The sequence below is a fragment of the Chelmon rostratus genome, chromosome 24, assembly GCF_017976325.1.
Source record: "Chelmon rostratus isolate fCheRos1 chromosome 24, fCheRos1.pri, whole genome shotgun sequence".
Lineage (NCBI taxonomy): Eukaryota > Metazoa > Chordata > Actinopteri > Chaetodontiformes > Chaetodontidae > Chelmon > Chelmon rostratus.
In genome coordinates this window covers 12,733,210-12,757,662 of record NC_055681.1, presented here as the reverse complement: position 1 = coordinate 12,757,662, position 24,453 = coordinate 12,733,210, and the positions used below count along the sequence as shown (strand labels likewise).

Sequence of the window (24,453 nt, the reverse complement as noted above, 5' to 3'; positions counted from 1 at the left end):
CCGCTACTTTTTATTTCCAAAGCGTGTTGTTCCGTGCACACCAGCACGGAACAGCACGCTTTTATTTTGAAGGCAACGCCACTTTGACCAAATGTTGGTTATGTCTCAGTAACTTGACGTAAATGTCTGCAAAAAATGTTTTTATGTCTCTTCTCAGTGAGAGACGCCCACGTGCATCTTTGAGCCAATAAGATGAAGAAAGCAGTTTTGGCTTGAACAGATGGCCAATCACAGGCGGGTGGAGGGCGGGTTCTGCCACAGCTGACATCATCATAAACCAACGGAGTGAGGAAGCTGTGGAGGCTGGGCGACAGGTTCAGCCAATGATGCGGCGCACTTAGGAAGTGGGCGTGAGGACGTGTTTACCTTCAGAGATTTAGCTCGGAAACTGAGTAAAATCTGCGGCTCTCGAGTCAGCCGTTTCACCAGAAAATGAGTCAGGTGTTGAGCCAAGATGGCGTAACATGCAGCGCTAGTTTCCGTTTTAATTGAGAGCATGGGGGCGGGTCTAAAACTGCATCACAGCTGATCTGGAGATTTTTTTCCCCCTTAAGTTGTTTTTTGCAGAGAGCAGCTTTGCAGAGACTCACAGGGGGGCCTCTCTCTTGTTTTCTTGCTCCCTTGCTTGTTATTTTGGACGTAGCGCTTTTTAAAAACTAGACCCCAGTTTTTCTCCAGCCCAACATCGGATTTCAGCCCCAGCGCAGTTTCATTATGCCACTTCTTTTCAGAATAAACTGCTTTGATCGCAAATTTTCATCCGAATACCCCCGTCTTTTTGTCATCCGCGGAGAATTTCGCCCAGGTCTGACCCAGTTTTAGTGCTTTTGCCTCCACAGCCTCCCATGTGTTAGTGCGAGACGTCAGTGGAGATGTTTTCGGCAGGAGAGGAGGTTAATTCCCATTTGTTTACCTCCCTGAAGGAGTCCCGTGGAGCTGCAATCTCCCCAACACTGGAGCTCAGCCTAACTACCATCTACACCGTCCTCTACTCCTTCTTGTTTGTTTTCGTTTACCTGCAGCTCTGGCTTATTTTGCACTACGGGCACAAGCGCTTCAGCTACCAGAGCGTGTTTTTGTTCCTGTGCTTGCTGTGGGCAGCGCTGAGGACGACCCTCTTCTCTTTCTACTTCAAAAATGTGGTGCAGGCCAACCAGCTGCAGCCTCTGGCCTACTGGCTCCTCTACTGCTGCCCTGTCTGCCTGCAGTTCTTCACACTCTGCCTCCTCAACCTCTACTTCACACAGGTAAGACTGCAGTGTGTGTGTGTGTGAGAGAGGAGGTGTGTGTGTGTGTGAGAGAGAGAGAGATGGTGTGCAGTGTTTGTTTGTGTGACCTGATTTTGCAAAACAGCTGACATTGCAAGTCTGTGTGTCCATTGTATTCATTTGATCTCATGTTTAAAACACACACTTTCACTTCTTTACAAGCAAAGGTGCTGTTGATGTAGTCTACTGTGTTCTGTTGGAGGACTATTAGTCCAAGATCCTCAATTCCTCGAACCAATACCCCCCAACGCCCTGTGGGCGAAAGCTCACAAAGGATGATCACTCATCTCTCGACAAAGTGCACCCGTTTTAACATCAGCTAGTAATTCTTGAATGCTGAATTTGCATGAAATCAGTCATTTTTAGCAAAGATAGAAAACCAGCGATTCAAAAACTACGTCTCCCATGAGCCTTTGGCAGTGCTTCTTCGGCATGGGCTGATCTGGATGAAATTAAAGCTGAGACAATCATTGGGTTCTTATGAAATGAAAAAAAATCCAGCCTATTTCAGTATTTGATTCAACGTTTGTCATTTTTTAAGCATGAACGTCAGAAATTGACTCCAGGTTCGAGGATGTGAAGCCCTTTTTCTGGCTCTCAGCCAGGCTCGCTGTTTCTCCCTGTTTACAGCCTTTATGCTAAGCTATGTTAGCCGTCTGCATGCTTCAGCGTCATACTTCATGGACAAGCTTGAGAGTGGTTTCAGTCTCCTTATCTCATCACCTTGACTGAAAGTGTTTGTTTAAGCCAATCGAAATGCAGTATTGTGGGTGACCAGTGTGTCACAGCCAAGGAGCGTCTGTTTCCTTGGAAAAGCAACTTAAAACTCAAGTTTTAGCTTGAGTTTCTTCTTTCAAAAATGGGGAGATGTGGTCACAGTGGTCGTCATCGGCCTAGGTGTTCCACAGCGGAGTGGCATGACGGACTTGAGGCAGGTTTTTTGGGGTTGGGGTTTGAAAAAGCCCTTCAGATCAACTCGCATCATGTGCCTCTGTGACAGGCGTCAAGATCTCCCACTAAAAGTGTTGTGTTGCATGACGCCCCGGCCTCCATTGAGGCGTTTCATTCAATAGGCAGACTGGAGCAAATGCTCCCCTCAGCGTGGTGAGAGGGACACAGTTGGTCGGTCGCAGTTGTTTAGCACCAGCCCACTCTCTGAAAACGCCTACCGCTAACACCACCACAGCTCAATCGCTGCCTCAAAGAAAAACACAGCATGCATCTCAATCGCATGGAGAGGTGCGAGGAGAAGGAGGCCTTCGACGGGCCCGAGTGGAGATTAGGTAATGCAGCCAATTGTGTCATATGACTGTTCAACAAACATTGCAGCGCATTAGCTGATCTGTGGCCAGTTAAAGCATGCAGACTGCACTCACTTCGAGGAAAATAAACATCCTTTTCTGCGCCATGCTTTGCTTTAAATGCACGATGGCCACAGCTGCCTTTTTTATTTTCCACCACCGCCAACAAAAAAGCGTTCCATATCTGCTAAACTTGTCATTATAGGTTTAAAAATATGTATTCTGTCGATGAGGGGGGAACCTTGTGACTGGCCAGCTGCGTGAACAGACTTTTCCTGCTCGTGGTTTCATGTCTCGCCGGGTCGGACCTGAGTAATATATCAGATTCCTATTTTCTCCCACAGTAGAGACGCTGACCATCCCGTTGCAGCCCCGACGTTCCAGACTGCGGCCGATTAGGCCGTGAGTCGTGGAACAAACTGCTTTTAAAGTGATATTAAAGCTGGCCATCAGAAATTTTAACACACATTATAGCAATTTAGGCAAAATTGCTGTTGCTTTTTGCCTAACATTTGCTGCAACTGAATGAATCTGCTCACCTGTGCAGCTGCAACCAAAGAACATTTGGCATTTTCTTTAAAACAATTATGAAATTATACTCCAAATAATTGTCTGTACATCAGCTAATCAATTTATTGAGTAATTTGTTCAGCTCTGGTTGACATTCTTGCCTGACATGAACAATGGTTTTGCATATAGCAAGTTGAAACCCCAGAGCGTGGTCGTCCGCCTGAACACGAGCACAGAACATGTGTCTCTCAGCGAAGCTGGGCCTCAGTATGATGAATAATTTGTTCCACCAATGTCGCAACACGGCTCCCGCATCAGCGCCGTTTCATGCCGAACTCGGTGAAAGTACGCGAGCAGAGCGCTGATATAACATCATGCCACCGTGACCCGGTCTGTCACCTGACACGCGCACGCCTGTGTGGAAACACTTGTGCGCTTTCTGATGAGTCAGGCGTGAGTCCTGACTGTGATTTACTTCCCCCTTATTACGCCTGAGCTCCTTCTCACAAGACAAAGCGATCACGGCAATGACCAGATAAAAAGCAGAATCATTTTGCTGGACCTCACTCTGTGCTGGAAGACAAAGTGTTGATTTAGCTGCGTTTTCCATGCATTTCTGTGCTGCACTCATGTTGTGTGCAAATATGTAACCTGCAGTCGTCTATTGACTGGTTGCTTCATTACTAGGTTACAAATTACCTCCGACTGGCCTGTGTGTGTGTGTGTGTGTGTGTGTACAGTTTTCAGAGACCTCAGTGGCCACAGCACCTATCATATGATGTCAAAAATGAATCATCGTTAATCAGAGTGTGACAGACGGGAGGCCTGGAGCGGACTGACAGCACTTTGTGCGTCTGCATGCTCGCCGTCCCTCTTAATGACTGAATGTACATTCTGAAACTACATTCTGATCTTTTTCTCGAAAACAAGATGTGATTCCAGGAAGAGAGTGACCTCGATCAGTGGAGGCCGGCTACTGTGAAGTGGACTTACGTACAGTTTGGTGTTTGTCAAGTTCACTGCTGATAACATGACGGCGAGGCGGCCGGTAAATAATTCTTTTTGACTTGTCTCAGCCACTTACTTGTTTGTACACCAACCAGGCCAGAGTTTGGAGCAGAAAGGAAGAGGTTCATCTGCTGCATCATTTGTCTTTGGATTCACTGCTGAAAGAGTTTGACTCTCTTTCGGTTTTGCTCTTTTCTGCGTCTGTTCGTAGAAGTGGCTGAAGCTGCTCAAGCTAAACACCCAGGTCTTCAGTTCGGTGCTGGATCCAGTCACATTGTTGGTCTTATGAAGGCGCCGCCTGTCTGTGCACACAACCACTGTTTCTTTGTTTGTGCGTTTACACACAGCCGAACATTTCAGTTTGAACTGTGTTTGCATAAAGCAGTAACTGTTACTGCTATGTATATATATTTACTACAACATTAGCATGTTAGCTTCTGGCTAATGTATCCTTATCTATTATTAGGATTGGGCATGACGATAATACGTAATATTAGAGGGCTGACTAAACATTAACAGGAGTGGGAAACCTCCGGCATGCATGCAACCTGCAAGACCATTTGATCCAGCATGCTAGGCAGTTCGCAAATACAAAAAAGCTATTACTTTTTTCAGCAATCAAGAAAATAATAATATAATCGGAGACTAAAATGTTCTTCCAAGTGGTCCCTGAATGCATCACACATGTAGTGGTTGATATCACGTCAATGCCTCACGGAGCCTGTCGGGATGACGACACGGTGTGTCACGCTTTCCAAAAGGAGCGTACAAACAGTTATTTGCTGAAGTAATGTCCAACACATCAGCAAGAACCTCTCAGAGCTGGACCTCGAGCTCCAGCAGCTTCTCAGCTCTCTGCTTTCAAATGTGAAATGAATTAAAGCTGCAGCAAGCGCAGCTGGAAAGAGGAAACGCTGCGTTTTCACTGCTTGAGTGAGAGGTTTCAGGACCTGACAGGTAAACAGAAGGTACTGATCCTTCCAATCCACTGAGCTGTCCTTCTATTGGAGTCGAGCTTCATGATCCCAAAGGAGCAGCTTGGTTTAGAGGTAGCAGTTAGAGGAATGTGCCGAAAATGAATAAAAACAATAAATACAAAAAGTACACAGGTTAATGCCAACATCACTGTTGTCATCACACTCTCATCATTACTATGTTTTTTTTTTTTTTTATCAGTTTGTTGAGTTACTTGAATTTGACCCACCTGCAAATGTTACGATCGGTCGGCGTCGACGGGAGCGGTGTGGTCCTCTTCCTCCAAGAACCTGCCCGCAGATTGCTGACTGTTTTTGTGTCGAACGATACAGTTAACTCAAAATTTGCCTGTATTGTCTCCACCCCCGCTGCCAGTCCAACTGTCAAGTCAAACAACCCGGCCGCCACCCCAGACGCCCGGAGGCGAAAGGAGCCAAAGACCCCTTTTCTTCTTCTTCTTTCTTTTTTCATAAAATCATATTAACGATACATTCATGAACCACTCCGACAATATTTTAAACGCAAAAAGAGACGACTTTCATAATTTTAGCTGCTCCTTAATTGGGCCGAATAGCTCATCCTCAAAAATAATTTACTGTGTGTGTGTGCACACTATTCCGTGGATTCTCCCATGATCTTCCTGTTTGTCTCGTGTGAATGTGTGCTGCATGAATGTTCGTGTTTATTGAAATAACCGCTGTCAGGAAACTCCTCAGGCTGCTCTCCTGAAACACACTCGCCCCCTTCGCTCGCTCATTCGTTTATCCTCGTATGCTTTTACACGCGTCTGTGGACTGATTGAATCTCTCCTGTAGAAACCCGTAACGCGCCCTTTTTGAAATGTCGTGAAAAGTCGTCCCCAGATGAGCCAAAACATGAAATCCACTATATGTGTGCGTGATGACATTTTTGTACTTTTCTTCTCAGGTGATGTTTAAGGCTAAAGCCAAGTATTCCCCAGAGCTCTCCAAATACAAGTAAGTCTGTCTCTCAGAACTGATTCTAAAAGATCTAAGCTGTCTATATCTACATGGAATAACATGCAATAACCTTTTCATCCCTGATGTGGTGGTATGACTCCTTCCTCTTCATCACCACGCTCCCTTTCTTTGCTGTCTTCTCTCACACACACAGTCGCTTTGCAGCTTTTACGCCATGCATTTTAATTAGCTGTTTATGACTAAAGCCGCCATCCTTTTACTGTCTTTGTGTATTTTCCTCTCTCTCCAGGGTTCCTCTGCGTTTGTTCTTCCTGTGTCTCAGTATATTTTTCCTGGTGGTGAATCTGACTTGTGCGCTGCTGGTGCAAGGAGCCCTGGAGCGTTCTGAGTCACCCAGGTGATCAAAACCTTTCCATTCGCCCAACATTTTCCCCTGACACAATAACGTCGCACAGAACACTTTTTTTAATTGTCTGATCGAGGTCGTTGCCCTTCGTGTCTCCAGTGACGGGGGTGTGAGACATGCCGTCCTGGCCCGGGTCCTGATCAACGACAGTCTGTTCGTCCTGTGCGCCGTCTCTCTGGCCGTCTGCATCTTCAAGATTGCCAAGATGTCCTCCGCCAATGTTTACCTCGAGTCCAAGGTTGGAATGTAGAATTGTGCAAACTTTATTTTGCTCAGGCAAAGTTGTGCTGCTTTATGCTGAGACGCAATTAATAGATGCGATTTTCTTATAGAAAAACATATCAGTATTCCTCAGTCTCTTGTCCTCACATTTCTAAAACCTCTTTTTAGACGCTTCATTGACATCCGCTAGCTGTATGGAATTGGAAATGTATGGAATTCCTGCTGTTTGCCACAGATGCACTTATTCTAGATATTAGTCACATTAGCATGAATTTCTTGTCGTTTAATAATAAAATCGGATGTGGAACCTTTTTTGTACGATTGCGTTGGCGAAGCGTGTGATGTCAGATGGGGGTGATGATGATGATGATGTCACTCGCAGCTGGTTTTCCAGGTTTAGGTCAGTCAGTCTTTGTAAGCGTCAGTTTTAAAACAGATACTCGTAGTCGGAAACCGTTGTGCTTTGCAGCTCAATGACCTGTTCTAGGTTGTAAGTCACCTCAGGTGACAGATAATTGCACTAAATCAAACATCTCAGCAAATATGTTCAGTTCCTTTTCTTTACTTTTCATGTCTGGAAACTTCCCAGTGAATGCCTGAAGGAGTTCAGTTTCCACACTCAGCGTGTCAGAGCAGGCCTTTGTTCTTGCAGAGTAGGAAAATGCACAATTCATAGCGACTCTCTACATCTTCTCTACTGCCACTTTTGACAGGTGTCATGATGCATCGGCGTGATATCAACCGCCAAGTGTGTGCTGCATTCAGGGACCCCTTGAACATGTTCATCTACGACTTTATTGCTGAAAAAAAAAGCTTTTTTTGTTTGTGTGAGTTGCCTTGCAGACTAGGTAAAACAACCAAGGGGCCAGAGGTTCCCTGTTCCCTGCTGCAAACTGATCCTGAGCTTGATAAACTTGCACTTTTCATGTAACAGTTATAAACACATATTGGCAGCGTGAGCTGTCTTATCTTTCTCAGCAGTTGCTGTGCAAAGATCCAGAGCTCTGACAAAATCACCAAATGCCAACTCTGACCTATTGGAGGTTTGCTTCTGGGGATATGAAGCACTTGTCATGCATCACTTATGTGATCCATGCAGTTGGCACCAAAAATCCTTCTCACGTTGTCGTCCCCATAATCTCTCAGTCCTTCTGGTTTGTCCTCCCCCATGTGGGTGCACATCTCACAATGACGGTGCACGATGACACCCGTCTATTTGCGCTGATTTTCAAACAATTCCAAACACCACTGGCAGTAATGGTGATTCATGATTGTTCCCATAGTGCACACAACACAGATGCTTAAATTAATTCACTTAAATGTCCCTCAAAACTCAATTCCCGGCCTATAGTCTGTCATTGTGGTCACGGCCATGTCGGTGAATCAAATCTGTGGCCCGCATCAGACATTGAATTACAGGCCAGTGGCTGACTGATAGGTGAGCGTGAGCTTGTAATAAGGACTGTAACTCTTCCTCCAGGGTACATCGGTGTGCCAAGCGACGGCCATAGGGGCCGTGGTGATTCTGCTCTACACATCCAGAGCCTGTTACAACCTGGTGGTGGTGGCCCTGTCGCCACAGGACAGACCCAGTCCCTTTAACTACGGCTGGTACAGCGTTTCTGATCAGGTAGTGTGTTCAGTTATGGATGCAAAATAAGCTTTTATGTAGCAGGAAACCCAGTGCCAAGTGTGTGTGTGTGTGTTTGTGTGTATGTGTGTGGGTAGACAATCCATCTTAGGAGATTTGGGAGCGCAATGCTTAGTGGGGTAAAGGGCTTTGTTGGGCTATAAATAACCACGTGTGTGTGTGTGTGTGTGTGTGTGTGTGTGTATGTGTATGTGTCCTGACCTACATCGGGGTTCAGGTCTTTCAATGGGTTCCATCGTGTGTGTTTGTGTTGAACATGACACACACCGGCAGACATCTACTGTGTGTATGTGTGAGCAGGAATGAACCGCTAGCCTGGTCGAACGTCTGCAGAAATATGGTGACATTGTATTATGAGTTACATGACAAGATAGGTGCTGCTTGAGAGTGATTAGCTTAGCTTAGCATAAAGACATGAATAGTTGCTGCATGTTTTTTTATTTTTGATACATTTGTACATTTTGGTTTGCGTGCAGCTAGCTTTTTCTCCCTGCCTCCATTCGTCACGCTAAGCTAAGCTAATCTAAACGAAGCTAAGCTAAGATAATTGCTACCTGATTGGTGGAGTGGCATCAATCTTCTCATTTGATGCTCAGAAAGAAAACTTATTTCCAAAAATGTCAAACTAGCTTCAAAGTACAATGAGACAAGTGGTGTAAAATACGTGCACTTGCAAAATGAAAAAGTACAAATGTGTGTATTATACAGTGTGTTTGTGTGTGTGTGTGTGTGTGTGTGTGTGTGTGTTACAGGCCGACGTGCAGGAGATCAGCGGTGAAGCCTACATTGTGTTTGGGATCATTCTGTTCTTCTGGGAGCTGCTGCCGACAAGCTTGGTGGTGGTTTTCTTCCGAGTCCAGAGACCCAACCAGAATCTGGTAAAAAGACACCCCGACATTAAATCCAGGTGCAACTTTCAGAGCTGTAAACTCAAATGAAGCTTGAACATTTCTGTACCTGTCAGGCGCCAGGTGGGATGATCAACAGCCACAGTTTCAGCTCCAGGGCTTATTTCTTCGACAACCCTCGACGGTACGATAGTGATGACGACCTGTCCAGAAGCATTAACAGCAGGGCCGATCGGGCCAGGTGGGTGTCAGTGTGTGTTTTTCAAGAATGTCGAGTACAAACAGCAAATTTAAGATTATGATGGCTTTTGATTAATCTTCCTCTTCTCCATCTCTCAGTCTCCTCTCCACCACTCCCCAGCTGGGCACATCCACATGGTACGGTTCCATCCAGCGCAACGGGACTCTGACGGCGGGCGTCGCACCCGCCCAGCAGCCGCCACCATCGTCCACAGCCCCCCTCCTGTTCGCCTACGGAAACATCCAGAGTCATCACCACCACCACCACAACTACTACTCCACCCCGCAGAACAACAACTACCACCACCACCACCACAGTAACTTCTACTCCACGCCACAGAATTATTACTGCGGGTCACAAACGTATTTCTGCACCCCGCAGAATTAAGCCATCGTGAATGATTGAAAAAGACAGACTAATAGCTAATTTCCTGCGTTTTCGTCGCCGTTTTTGCTTTCCCGGATGCATCAAAGCAGGTACTCCTGAGGCATTGCTCTGGATCAAACTTGGTTCAACGTGGGGGCCATCAGCAACTGGGAAGTTTTGTCGAGACTAACTGTTTTTTTGTTTAGGACACCCACGTCGTTAAATGGCATGTGTGGACCAGAATGAAAGCAAGGGCAGGCCATGCACTAGTATGGCTAATACACCTAGAACTGCGAAGACCAAACTCTTTCTGTTAACTATTTTGGCCAGAATAGTTACATACCTGAGACTGGATTCACCAGGGACTAGATAATCATCGCTCTCATCCCCCCTTTTCCTTGTAAATTTCATCCAGTTGTACTTCTATGGAACGTACCGTTCCGGTCAGACAGGAGGCAGTGTAGCAGACTTGTCGAGCTAACGTGGCTAATGCCAAAGCCGCGTGGACTGCCAGCCAGCAGTTCTGGATTCAAAGACATTACGTTCACTCAGCGTTTGTCAAACTGTTACTTGGGTTTGTCAGCAATCAGTTGTAGGACTGTTTCCAGTGGGCGATCAAAAAAGGGGAATTTAGCCCGAAAGAGAACAGCGAAGGATGCTAGTCTCCTAGCTTAATCCTCAATCCTCCAAAAGGCTTTTCTGACTATGAAAACCAAATGATGTGCATCTACAAAGGGCATTTCATGGCGTTTCTCACTGCTAGGTCAGGTTACGTATGACAGGAATTAGCTGTTGCTAATTTGCCAGGGGCTGTTGTAGCAGGGAGAGCTAGCTTCAAGCCAACACTTAGCAGTTAGCTTAAACCCACAATGTGTTTATCCAAGAAAATTCTTGAAAATTAGTTGTACAATCGCTGTCAGCAAGCTTGAGGCTTCAGCCGACCTGCTCGGTCCTGCTTTACTGGATTCTGGTTTAGTTTGACATGTAAAATGCGCTTTTTACAATATTCATTACTTACTGTAATCAAAATACCGGTCAATTTATCTCAGTGTTCGCAGCTATCATCCATGTAAACTGCTTACAGCCGCGAAATAAATGTGAAACTTATATGTAGCTGCCATATGGGTGTTATTATCAATCTGAATAGCACAAGCTTGGTCAATATGTCAATGTGTAAAAACCATCAAATACGTTAACACAGTTTGTGGTGGAGATACAGTTGCAACAAATGACTTTGGCTCAGACTCAGGCTTTAACTAAATTTGCTCGGTCACGAGAGCGTGCCAGTGCTGTCGGATGAAGGTTTCCTTCCCCGCAATTATACAGTGGGAACTGTGTGAAGACCGAAGACAGCGGTGCCAAACACTGTCAAGTTGTTGAATGTTGGGTTTTAGAAACATATCATAGATTTACTCTGCAGCTTCATGATCAGTCTCATTTGGGATCAAAGCAGCAACATGGAATTCATTGGAGCAGAAATCAGCTTCAGGATTGTTCATTAACAGGGCGGAAGTGTCTCCGGAACGTATCTTTGACCAAAACCCGTTCACGTAATCTGATCCCTTGTGAGCTGTGAGGCAACAATTTGCACTTAGGAGACGTTCACCTTCAGAGAAAAGGCTTTAGGCCTGAATGTAGGATCTCATCTCCTACTCGTTTTATGTGTTTTCCTGTTTATCCTTTGAGAAAGGAAATATCAATGTGCCATCACGTTTTTGTCATATCTAATAGTTTCATTCCTCATGGGAAATATTTTTGCACAAGGTCGGATGATGTGTGTCTTTGACTGTTTGTGTGTCTCAGAGTTAATCAATTTCTAATCCATGTGTGTGAAGTGACATTTTGAGTCACCGTGTGTGTGTGATCTGAGATTTTTTTTTTTTTGAAGTGTGCTATGCTTTTATATTTTACATTTTTTTTTACATCAATTTTTATTGTTTAACAGATTTTATAGTTTATTTTTTATCACTTTCCCTCCCTCCTGTCGTTATTCGGAATCTCAGCAATTTTCTGAATCTCGTGACAGACTGCAGCCAGTGAGCAATATTTCACTTTGATGGAACATTTTCATATGTGACCCAGCTGTCAGACAAAAATCAATGTGTCTGTGCTGAGTTTGACAGGACTGAATGGAAAAATGCTGTCCATGTGTTCTTCAACACCCTGGTACTTAAACAGACTTCAGCCGTGTTGAAATTCAATCTGTAAATTACCATGTAAACTTTGACTTAATACAAGAAAACAAACAAAAAAAAAAGTTCCACAGGACACTTTGAAATGCAGTGATGGAAACAAAGTTGTCAGTGTTGGGTCCAGCTGTTCACCTGTTTAAGAAAAGCTAACATCTGCAGTGCATGGTTCTGCATCAGTGCGACAACTCGGTGTCATATTTTCTCTCCAGGGTGATATGATTTGTGTAAATATGTTATTTGCTGTATCTGCTACAAAAAAAGGCAGTGCTAATTGTTTTATTAATTGTTTTATGTTATTATCTGTGGCCATACTGAATGTAACCTATTGTGCAACAGATCACTAACGATGTATGCAAAGAAAAGCACTACCACGTTTAAATAAAGGCCTACTGCACTGTTTTTAAGATAAAGGTGAAGTGGAGTTTGTCAGCAGATGACTCAAATGGTTATTTTCTCTGGTTCAATTAAACAGACATATTAATCTGTAAAAGAGTTGTATGAAATATTACACAAAAGACAGTTCGCTGTCCTTTTACCTCTGCAGTGCTGCACCAAATGCAACCCAGACTGATGAACGGTGGGATCAGCACATTAGAAAACTGCTCCTGCAGCTGGTCATGTGGCTGATTTCACCACTTAACACGTTAATGAGGAACATCTGAATGAAGCGAAGACGGCTGCTGGCTGGCCCACTGCAAGACATGGCCTTAGACACCAAAAAAAAGATGTGAAATGTAAAATTTTTAGTATTTTGTGGCTTCCTTTTTACCACAGTGACAGGATGTTAAAATGATTTTGCTTCATGCATAAAAATGCTTTTCAACTGTCCAACCACCCAACGTGAAAAATAGTAAAAGCAGCTCCTGTTCACTGCTGATTAGACTGATTTGATCGGTGCTGCCACGCGAACAGCTCTGCAGTCCTGGGCGGGGTTTTCCTTCAACAAAGATAACATCGTGGCGTGAAACTGAGAGTTTCCACCTGGGCGTTTTCCCAGGGTTGTGGGAGACACAGGTGCACGCGTTTGGGAAATCCCTGCATCTGATGTGCGTCTTCAAACACTCACAATGGCTGATCATTTATTTTTCAAACAAAACATTTAAGAGGAACAAATCCAGACTGATTCGATCATTTCGTACAGCATGAAAGACAACTGAAATGACAATTTAGAGGAGTTGCGCAAAACTCTGATGATGATGAGCAGAATCTGGATCCCGCCTTGAGGAAAACCAAGATCCTGCTCACACCCGCATTAGAATGGACCTCCACCAGGTTATAACCTGACAAACGACCCATCGATCAGTCGTTGTTGTTGTTTTATCTCCTGCTGTAGAAAACCCTGGATGTTTCTAAAACGGTTTAGCTGAAAGCTTTAGGTCCACAGTTGATGGTTTGTCATGATGTGATGATGAAAAGCATTCAGTATCTGCATTATCAGCATTTAAAAGATGATTGGTTCAGAGACAAAAACAGGTTTTTTATTTATTTTTTGATTTAAAGCTTTTAAAAAGGCCGCCAGAATAAAAAAAAGACACATATGTAAAGATTTCCATTGTTTCCAAAGTCCCAGCATATTCACAATAAACTGATCTGATTCTGGAGGACATCCAACAGTTTCCTTCTACCACGAGGTCAAAGGTCAGGCTCAGCTGAGCCACCGCCGAGCTGGTGTTTTAGTGTCTTGCTAAAGGACACTTGTGGGGGTGGATGCTCGCGGTCATGAGGCTTGAGCCAGCTCTCTCCCGTTCGACACCACCCCGCTGCTGATAAATCAAACGCACCTATTTGACGAAGCTGCAATGAAAAACTTGAAATCCTACAAAAATACTATACGTGTTGTGTGTTACACCGGAACGAAGAAACCTCGTTATTAAAAATATTTAAGGCATCTCGGTCAATTAGGCCTCAGAGTCCACACACACACATGCACAAGAACACAAATGAGCCAACACATACATACTGTACACAAATTAATGAATAGATCCGTGCACGTTAAAGGACACACTGACATGTGCAGGAATTCGCATAAAAGTGATCTGATTTCATGAAGAACGTGTGAAAAATTTCTGGAAACAATCTGGACAAGATAATTAAATCTGAATTATTTCCACATCTTTTAAAAAGAGGTTTTCATTCAGTTCATTTGTGCGACGTGTTTTTAAGGACAATCAGCCCTGCCGGGAGGAAACACATGATGCAAAACACGTTTGTTTTTTTTTTCAAGAATTTGCAATGACATGATCAATAGTTCACCGTTTCCATCATGTTTCCACACCACCGTTACATGGTTTAAAAACTTTGTCACTATTCTCTGCATCAGCTTTCTAAACTTATCTGGAGGCATTCAAGTCCCAAAACGGACAGTTTAAAAAAGCCAGACTGAACAACAATCTCCGGGAAACTCCAGGTCGTATCTGGTGAAATTCTTGACTTAACGGACTGGAGATCAGACCACGTGGGAACACAGCGGCTAGCAGTCCTGGTCCCGCCAACAGTGTTCTCATCACTACTCAAGGTAGCTTAGAGCGATGATTAAACTGTTTTTAAAAGCTCCTCTAAAAATTTCCTGTTAAAATAAAAAAAAAAATTCGAATCATTGTGGTTCCCGACAAAACCTGTTGATGAAACCAGTAGAAATGTAGAGTTTCAGAGTTCATCGTCATCGCTGCTGTCCCAAGACGTGAGGTCTGCAGATCTCCGAGGGAGGAGTTGGTGCTTCTGTCAGGATTCCTCCCCAGCTTCCTGGTTGATCACGTGCTGGTATCCCCGATTACCGACCGGCTCCTTCTGCCAACAAATGATGCCGAGGAGGAGGGTGATGAGGAGGAAGAGCAGACAGCCGGACACCACCAGACTGACGATCACTTCTGAGGATGGAGAGAGAGAGAGAAAAAAAAGATCAATGGTTTAACTGTCAGTCATCTCCTTCTTTATTTTAGCAGTCCTGACCTTTCAGTACGGGTGTGTTTGAAAAGTTCACCTTTGTCTCGCCCCTTAGAAGGCAATTCACACTCTTTGTCCCGGTCGTCAGAAATAGAGAGCTTTGTAATTCTCACAAACTCCTCTAGGGGGCAGTCAAGCGGGCAGCCCGGTAACTGCAGAGGGTACGGCGCCACTGTGCTGTCGTTCCGGAAGAACATGGACACCGATGCAGAGCTGGGTGGACCCAAACAGAGAGAGACGATGATTGTTTACAGGTGGTTAATGTACACTCTACACACATCTTCCTAACTGACATGAAGGATAAAGTGACTGATCCGTCAGCTGCATTATTTGGAGCCTTACAGCATCATAAAAGCTGTTTTAAATCAACTGATTCATGTGTCCTTGTATTATTTGTATTTCTGTCTGAGTCTGGCTGTGCTACATTTCAGTAAAGTCTCATCAATTTATGATACTGAGCATATTGTCTCCTTTGTTTCTGGTCACCAATTCCTCAATACAACATGTTGTCTACCTTATACTGTGTGTGTGTGTGTGTGTGTGTGTGTGTTTTTACCCGTTGTCTCTATACAGCTCAAATATTTGACAGGAAGCATATGGCGGCTGTCTTCCATTGAACACGTCCAAGCTGGACTGAAGAGCCGCTACAGTGGTGTCGTGCTGTGAACAGACACACGTTTGTGCGTTTAAGGAAGAGTTCAACATGTTGGGAAAGGCCCTGAGTCGCTTTCTTAACAAAGGTTAGGTGAGAGGACAGACGCCGCTCTCGTGTCTCTGGAAACTGGAAACAGGCGAAGCAGCCTGGCTCTGGTCAAGATAAGAAATACACCAGCAATTTAAAAAAAGGAATTCTTGGAGTGTTAGCATCGTTATCTAGCTCACCGCAGACAGCATCATCATTTTCAGCCTCTGTTCCGGGTCTGGGGTGGCCATCTTGGTAAGATTCTTCACTATTTCACCCAACAGGATACCTAAAAGACAGACAGACGTCTTACTTTCCCATTTATTCCTGTTGTCCTGATGTTCTATATATCCCATGAAAAGACCCTAACCAACGATGATGGTGCACTCCTCACAAGTGTTGTGTGTGTATCTGAGCCTGACTTATCGTACATAATGTTTGTTAAAAAGTAGTATCCAGCTGTTTTAGGAAATTGAGCTGTAAAGAAGCTGTATATGTGTGTGTTGTGCTGTTCTTGTGTGGCAAGTCCCAACAGTGAAGCAGTGAGATGTCAGTGAAGCGCACACACGTACCTCCCTGCAGTCGGCTCTTTTCTTGTCGTTTGTAGACCCCGAATATGATCTGTGAAGATCGGACATCAGACAGCGTCACCACAACACTTTTAACTCCGAAACAGCAATTAGAGCGGCGTGAAGCGCAGATGCTGCTGCAACTTTTACCCGAAATTCAAAGTCCTTCAGCACTCGGAGCATCTCCATGACGTCAGGAGTCACCCAGTCAGGAGCTGACATGTTGTGACGGGACTGAATTCACACACACACACACACACACACACACACACCAAGAGGAATTTGTTAACAGGCCGAGCTGCTTTAATTAAGCAGTAGTCAAGTTGACAAACTGTCTTTTTGTTCTTGATAGCACTTGGTCAGCAGTCCTCAGGCCGCACCTCGCTCACTGCAACCATCTCTCACATGCTACTTAATTACTCTGTGGCTGTACTCGGTGACCCTCATTTCAAGTTTGGCTCATATTTGAAATCTCACACTAATTAGTGGAACGTGTAAAAATGTGGATTTTATCCCTGAAAATCGGAAAAATGTAAAAATGATATGTACAGTACATAGGCTGAACTAGGGAAAAAAAAGACAGATGTGAAACCGCCACTGGCTTCACAGTCCTGTTCCTCTAACGGCTTGTTTGTCAAAGCAGGAGTGTGTTCCTCAAAAACTGGTGAGGCCAGTTGAGTCACAAGACCTGACACCAACACACACCAGATCTGGTCCGTTGTCAGTCTCTTTCACAAGTTCTAACTATGGCAGGGAAACCCGTCAAAGCCTCTCATGAAACTGAATTGCATGGGCAGAATTCAGAAGTGCACGCTTTAAATGATTTACCGACAGTTTGTATACTTGGAATATATTAACACAAGTCTGATTCAAGGGCATTTTATCAATTTTGGTGTTCAAATGACAAATTCTGATCATAATATCATCGTTAAATGCCACATTTTCTGGTTCCACTGAACAATTTTTTATCAGCTCGAAGAAAAAGGAGTCATGTCAGAGGATGTTTTGCAAAACTAAAACTGGAGCTGACTTCTAAACATCTTGTTGATGGTGGTGTGGTGACTCTGTGTGTGTGTGTGTGTGTTCTTACCTCGCAGAAGAGTGTGTCGTACACGTTCCAGACTGAATCAACACTAGTCTTTTTCAGTCCTGTTTTGTTCCTCACCAGGTCTATAACGTCCTGAAGAGAAGAACACAGTAAGCTCCACATGCCGACATTTGTCTTCAGAAATCTTTAATCTGAGGACAGGACCCCGCTGTCCTCAGAGGGAGACTGTACCTGGTACGCAACGGTGACGTTAAGAAATTCCTCCGTGTGTTCAGTTTCATTCATCAGCTGTTGGTAGCGAGGACAGTCGTTCAGGGGGAACGACAGGAGCTGAAAGAAGAGGGGGAGTTCAGATGTTGAATGGCTTCCAGTCAGGAGCACCGGAACTGAACTCACACACTAAGACCGCCTGACACACCTACCCTCTCCTTGCTCTGTGGCACGGTGTGCACGGGTATCGGCTGCCACTTCAAGTCCGGGTTGAAGACCTGCTGACCACTGGGAGGGTACAGACCTAGATGACGGGAGGAGTCCGAATAAAGCAGACCGTTGGTGTGAGGAAGAAAAGCGCGAGAAGGAGAGGAATTACTGGTAGAGGGAAGAGAAGTCGGAGGAAGAGGAGTTAGCTGATGTTCAGACCTGCGAGGTTGGCTTCGGCGCTCATCAGGGTGCGATCGAAGTCCGTACTGCGGACTGAGATCTGAGGACGAAGGAGTTGCCAGTGAGGGATAAAAATGTATTTAAGAACTGTGGCATCTGCATGACAGGCTTGAAACAGACAGCATTAAATATGTTTAGTCCAAACAGAACCACTAATAACAGAGGCTCTCCTCCTGGAAAACATCTCCCTAAACTACCATCATGTTCCAGGAATTCCAGCACCACTGGGAACCCCTGAATAACACCAACATGGCATGGCCCTGTCTCCTAAACATCAACACCATCATCTGTCTGTGAGGCTTCAGCTGAGGCGTCACCAGATCTGAAAGTCCGTCTACCTCGTGCCTGTCGTAGGACTCTTTGAGGAATCCCTTGTACCGATCCCTCAGGAAGCGGCCCAGCTCAAAGTGCTGCCTCATCCCCTCCTGAAAACACACACACAAGCAGCGTTATGCTCCTGATGCACCTCCGGATGTCCCGTTTCTACACTTCCGGGTTGAAAGTGGGTCAACAACATTAAAACAAAAGAAGAAGAAATAAACTAGAGAATGATTTGCTGAAGAAAATGTGTGAGATTGCTGTTTTTTGCAAGATACGGCATGAAATTTTGCACTTGTTGCTACGGTAAATGCACGAACAGTAAATGCATACATAAGATCTGATGCACTGCAATCACTCAAATTCAAAAAGGTTCATTATACCTGCGATAGCTGTCCAAAGCCTTGTGGCCAGGCGCTCTCTTGGTATGGGTCGGTCGGATAGGCTTTGACAGGTGAGCGGTCACCATGACGGAACAACTGGAGGGGCGAGAGAAGAGGGGTCAGGTGAGGTCCTCGTTACTTTGAAACTGCAGCAGAAAAACGCTTCCACTGTGGGATGAGAGAACGTGACATGCTGGATCCGTCACTATTAACCCAAGATGTTTCAAAAGTCCCTGCATTGCTACACAGAGACTGAAGAAGAACATACTGCAGTTTGGTATTAATCCGGTTATTAAGGTTGGATATCAGCAGAATGATATTTTAAAGTGCTACAACAAATATCAGGGGATAAGGTCTAAGCTCTGAGAAAAGGGACATCTTGAGGAGAATTGGTGACTTTTATGGAGCAGCAAAAGCCGATGCTATTGACTGTGAGCAAATACTGACTGTTTCATTAAGTCACTTGTGTCTGACTTGTGTTTGACACCTCGAGGCCCTAATCCCAGACGCTTGAGGCCATGTATCCGTATTTGTTATTCTAAAATAACAGACTTGGCTCCTCGAAAAGAGAACTGAGCCAAAACCTTCGTCCCGGTTCGCCCCGCGTCACCAAATCCAACCCCCTAATCCAAAAAAGTTGGGTTGTTGTGTAGAACAGAAGAAAAAATACAATCATTTGCAGATGAACTGTGTTTACTGACAACAGTTATATGAAATGTTCCCGAGCTCATGTAGTCACATCCTTTATCCGATCACGTGTTAACGCTTGTGAGCGACTGAGCCTATCGAGGACACCATACCCAGAATCAGCATATATTTACAAAAATCAATGAAGCCGATGAAGTAAAACATTAAATAAAAATGGGAACTACGTTTCGGAACTGGAACCTTGACTTGAAGCCGCTCCTTTGATGGTAAAGAGTAAACTAGTGAAGTGAAACCTGTTTGTGTAGGTTGAAAGTAGTATTTGTACTCAGTCGACCAGGTGTTACTAGTTGCCACCACATCAGCTGGCTATTCAGGGAGAACAGTTTCAAGTTTCAAAGAGAGTGTGAAAACTCCATTTGAAGGGCGGATTATCCCTTTAAAACTCCTGCTCTTATCTGTGATCCACTAATAATCTAGCAGGCAATTAGGTAACCGTTTCTAAGAATGAGGGCAAGAATAAGAACGCGGAACATTAAGCAGCAACAACAGCCAACAAAACAACTTTCAGATGAGAAAATCCATGTACGCAGCTCTCAGCGTCATATATTTTAACACTGTGACATGTGAGATTTCATGGCTTTAACATGGGAAGACATGAGTGTGTCCAATGCTATTTCAATTGTCACATCCATGACAGATTCCACATTTGGAGCGCTAGAAAAAGGAGTAGAGGGTGGGAGACACTCACACTCATCCTCAAGACAGAGCAGATTTACAGCTTTTTTAATAAAAAAAAAACTCGTTTTTACAGAAAGCAGCATTTCAGTTTTTTCTTTGTCATTACAAGATATTTACCCTCAAGCTGTCACACTGTTTGTGTTCACACTGAGTCAAGAACTTTGCTGCAGCTCTAACCTTATCACCATCCTGCATGTATCTCTGCACTTTGCATAAGAAATTACTGGACAGATGAAATTCACCGGCGCCTCTTAACAGTTAAGTGCAAAGGGGACATGCAAAAATACACTGAAGTGCGCACTTAAGGTGGAAGTGATGGTGATGGTTTTCAGTCAACAGTATATGGATAGTGGTCAATGCTTGAGAGGATTAGACAACCTTTAAACCATCCATAAAGCTACAAACAACCATCACACAAAATATATGTAATGAGATTACAGAGAGAACGCAAGCAAGCAAAAAAACAGGCATTAGAAGTTATGCTAATATCATATGATCTAAGAGGATATAGAGATTCAGGAAAGCTGTGGCACAAGAGGAAGATGCATTCACACTGCATCCAGGAAATTCACATTACATATGAATAGACAGCACTGAGATTAAGCACATGGCGAGGTGATCCCACTGCAGTTTCAGTTTTCCTTGTTTGTGTCTTGTTTGCACAAGGGTTTCTGTATCCTTGACTACACCGCGCTCCTTCCCTGGGGCAAGCTGGCATTCCTGGTGACCTGTGACCAGGTCCAGGGCAGGACAGCTGTATCTGCACAGTGCTTCCTTAATATGTGCCTCTGTGCTTGGTGTCAGGGAAACATCCAAGCAGAGACAATGAACGTTTTGACATAAGCCATTATCAGCCGGACCGCAAATGCACCGAGATTAGATATGACCCAAAGAAGAGCAGCATTTATATAACAAACGCTGACAAGTGTGTTTCAAGTGTTGTTTGGCGTTTGCAACGTTAGGCCAGCTGGCCGGTCACCTGACAGTTTGTGACAGCGAATAAATTTAACTGTGGCTATTGCTATCACTCACAAACATCTTAATAATATCTTCAGGTGAGACAGGTGAGGGTTGTTACGCAGGGCTGGGTCCTCGTTTGTCATGAATAACCTTAACATGAGCTCGGACAAGCTCAAATTAACTTATTTATCTACAGTGTCAGCTGGAGACATGCTAATTGACTTCCTGTTGTGTCTTCGGTCGTTTCGTCGTGTCTCGCGACTCCGCACACTTTAAAAAACCATTTTCCAATTCAAATGTTATCATTTAATGCTGAATTTTACCAGTATATCAGTAAAATATCTACTTTTACGACGGGCTTGCGTGTTTTCTAACGCAATGCATTACTAGCAAGCGGTGTGAACCAAACCCAAAATGTGCTGCTTTAAAATAAAAAAAAACGTTCAAAACGGATTATTAATATGCCGAATTCACGAAAACACTCAGTGATTTCTGATAGACTTAATTCGTGTTCAGATAAATACACATGTTTACAGATAAGCCACGCAAATACAAAAATCTTCTAAATTCTGAATATAGGTCAGTGAGCGTCTATCCACAGCACAGAAAGACGAGGGACATCGCTGCGGACTTCACAACACTTCCATAGAATTATACCAGATATTACTCACCACAGTCACATATACTAGTTTTCTTTCTGCTGTAGCTTTTCCACAGACAGAGCCCACCGTTAAAAGAAAGAGCACCGCAGCGGACACCATCTTCCCAGCTGAGAAACCAGAGGGCTATAACCACAAGTCGTTGATTCTCGGTTTCTACGTCTTCTGACCGAGCTGCATCACGTCAGCCATGGTTAACGCCACCGGAAGTACACGGAAGTTCAAACATAAAATGGGACCTAAATTTTGAACAAAAAAAAAAAGTAACAGTAAGGGAATCTAAAGCGTTCAAAAAGAGCGATATATCTTTTTTATTATCTCTAATCGAATACTTCTTACTTCACTCATATTTGCCATTTTTGTTCGTGAAAAATTGGGACGTTGCTCTGCACATATTTCATTTTGAAATAAAGAACCTGCGTAGTTTCAGTTGACTTGATACACACAGGTAAAACGGAAATGACGGAACATCCAGTCCGTGTGCGTGCTTGTCAACAGTCCTGAACGTTTCTACATGTTTCTGCACTGTACATTACATTTACTGTACAGCTGGCAACATTGTATTTTAATTTCATTTTATCTATTCATTTATTTTTTTTCAATAAGGGAACTTTTTTATATGTAAATTTATGATTGCATTACTCGTTAAAGCTAAGGGAGTAACTGAAGAAACAATACACGGCTTGTTGGCATTGAGATAGACAGTTTTGTGGGTCAAATGTAATTACTAAACTTTATTTTCGAGGTCAAATTGTCATCTTTTTGACTCGCTATAGACACTGACTTACAAAGGGTATATTCCCATATGACAAGTCAAAATTTTGAGTGACAAATCTAAAATAAGATACTGAGTTATTATTTAAAAAAAAAAATACCAGGCCAAGTTTTACATGACTTTCAAAATCTCACAATGTTTGATACTAATAAAAATTCTGAGATGGTATTCATTATATCGACTAATTTATAAGATAGCACGTAGACACATTGAATTTTGACTTTGTAAATCAGAATTCTAATCTAAGTTTTTATTATTGTTATATATTAATCCTAACTTTTCCTTTGTTGTTTTTTCAAATTATCGGAAATCAAACCAATAAACATCTGCCAAAAACACTGATCAGAAATATCAGCTCATTCTTTTAGAGGCTTGCAGTTTTTCTTCCCAGACACTAGAGGTCAGTGTTGACTTAGCTGCGATCAAGTGTCTGCTTCATGTCTGACATACAGCATCTGCAATGGAAGTGCTGTGCAGCCTTCAGTATGCTGCTGATGCTGCTGGAACTTCAGCCTTTTTATGTCCAAAAACTTGATGTTGATGATGAATTATAGTGGAGAGCAAAGAGTCAACATTGTACACTTAGACCTAAAAATGAAATAAAATACAGCATTGGGTTAAATGCATCATAAATGAGTACTTGGGATAGTGCTGATAAATTATTAATTATATTTTATTTATTTAGCCAAATAAATAAATAAACAGAAAAATTAATAATTTAAATAATCACTGCCTGCAGCTCTACTGTTCATTGTGATAGTATTTTGTGCATATTCCACTACAGCTGCATGTGGGTCTTGAGTGTGTGCATGCAGGCAGGTGTTTACCCTCGAGACCTTTCATCCATATCTGGCTTACAGATGATGTAAACACACTTGTTTTAAGTGAGCCACGATCATGGGGGTGTTAAAGGCTTTCTGTACTCCAGATCAGTTTAGACTAAAGACCTTTGGTCCTGCGCTGACCCGTCTCGCATGACCCTCTGCTACTGATCTGTGTGTGTTTACACAGTGAAAAGCTGCTGTGTTGTGTGATCATCAACAAGCGGGAATCTGATTTCCATCGACCTTTTTTCATCAGCAGCATTCAAATACACTGTGATTACTAAGTGAAAATATATATTCCTGTGCTCTTTATAATGGTTTTTCCAAACAAGAAATCGACTGAATACACTCTTTGGCAACATCGCTTCCTCGAGTGTTTTGGTGCATTTTCCTCTTTCTTTATCTCTGTCCAGCCTGGTTAACAAGATGCTACCTTGTGCCTTAAATGCAGAATTAGCCCCTAATATCTTTATGTTATATCATATCATATGAGCTAGAAGCTTAAAGTGAGGGAGACAGCTGACAGGTAACTCTCCCTCTCCCTCCTTTTAACATCTAGAGAACGTTAATGGGAAATGTTCAAGAGAGGTAACAGACAAAACAGAAAGTCAGCCGGGCAGTAATTTAAATTCAAACACCAGGCAGAGATAAGACACAACGAAACAATGACAGGAATAACAAAGGCTGGCGCTCGAGTCTGCAGGGAGAACAAAGACAACCTGGCACACAGGTGGCGGAGAGGCGGGGCTATTAGTACTCTGAGGGCTGATTGGATGATCGAGAACAGCTGATGAGCGAAACTGGCTGGAAACTGAACAATGAAAGTCCATTCAAGCATTAAAATGTTCAGGGTGTTTTGGACATTATGGGATCGATTCAACTTTTCAGTCGCATTCATGCTTTTCCGACTCTTCAAATGCCGTCAGCTACATCTTCATACAAGCTTAATCTCCCAGTTCCCGCTGTTTCTTCCTCCACCCCCGCTCATACACTTTCCAACTATCATCTGCTCATTTATACCTGAAGCCAGAAACTTCATTTAAGCCTTAAAATATCCCACATCTTTCCTACGTTATTGGCATTATTTAACTTTCACAGCCAGCAGTGCTGCTTTCCAACGTCCAGCATTCACACCACCATTTCTTCAAAAATGGCCTTCTCTGGTTGTGATTGATGTTGAACAAATATTGGCTTTCCAACCATAACTGACACTGAATCAATATTGATTCAACCGTCATCTAGAAAGTCAGTCTGCAGCTACATTTCAGTTGATTATATACTAACAATAGAGTGAAACAGCATTGATTTAACCATCTA

The 24,453-nt window shown here is 43.6% G+C and overlaps 2 protein-coding genes across 2 annotated transcripts; one reads left to right on the top strand and one right to left on the bottom strand.

Moving 5' to 3' along the window:
• Nucleotides 1–597: 597 nt before the first annotated feature.
• On the top strand, nt 598–12,311 carry gpr137c (G protein-coupled receptor 137c). Its single transcript, XM_041966416.1, has 8 exons — nt 598–1,247; nt 5,990–6,039; nt 6,293–6,400; nt 6,509–6,647; nt 8,112–8,261; nt 9,035–9,160; nt 9,247–9,371; nt 9,470–12,311. The coding sequence occupies exons 1-8, from the start codon at nt 873–875 to the stop codon at nt 9,756–9,758; spliced, it is 1,362 nt and encodes a 453-aa protein (XP_041822350.1). The 5' UTR covers nt 598–872; the 3' UTR covers nt 9,759–12,311.
• A 1,087-nt stretch (nt 12,312–13,398) lies between these two features.
• On the bottom strand, nt 13,399–21,707 carry acp2 (acid phosphatase 2, lysosomal). The gene is made up of 13 exons (XM_041966179.1): nt 21,550–21,707; nt 18,533–18,628; nt 18,170–18,256; nt 17,811–17,871; nt 17,594–17,685; nt 17,403–17,501; nt 17,214–17,303; nt 16,274–16,357; nt 16,127–16,175; nt 15,755–15,843; nt 15,429–15,532; nt 14,910–15,085; nt 13,399–14,796 (listed from the first exon to the last, which is right to left on the bottom strand). The coding sequence occupies exons 1-13, from the start codon at nt 21,637–21,639 to the stop codon at nt 14,651–14,653; spliced, it is 1,263 nt and encodes a 420-aa protein (XP_041822113.1). The 5' UTR covers nt 21,640–21,707; the 3' UTR covers nt 13,399–14,650.
• Between the last annotated feature and the right edge of the window lie 2,746 nt (nt 21,708–24,453).

Coding starts and splice junctions, on each gene's coding strand:
- gpr137c (XM_041966416.1), top strand. CDS start 873: ATGTTTTCGGCAGGAGAGGAGGTTAATTCCCATTTGTTTACCTCCCTG. Junction 6,040..6,292: donor CCAGAGCTCTCCAAATACAA/GTAAGTCTGTCT, acceptor CTCTCTCTCCAG/GGTTCCTCTGCGTTTGTTCT. Junction 8,262..9,034: donor GGTACAGCGTTTCTGATCAG/GTAGTGTGTTCA, acceptor TGTGTGTTACAG/GCCGACGTGCAGGAGATCAG.
- acp2 (XM_041966179.1), bottom strand. CDS start 21,639: ATGGTGTCCGCTGCGGTGCTCTTTCTTTTAACGGTGGGCTCTGTCTGT. Junction 18,629..21,549: donor AACTAGTATATGTGACTGTG/GTGAGTAATATC, acceptor TCGCCCCTCCAG/TTGTTCCGTCATGGTGACCG. Junction 17,872..18,169: donor AGTCCTACGACAGGCACGAG/GTAGACGGACTT, acceptor CTTCGTCCTCAG/ATCTCAGTCCGCAGTACGGA.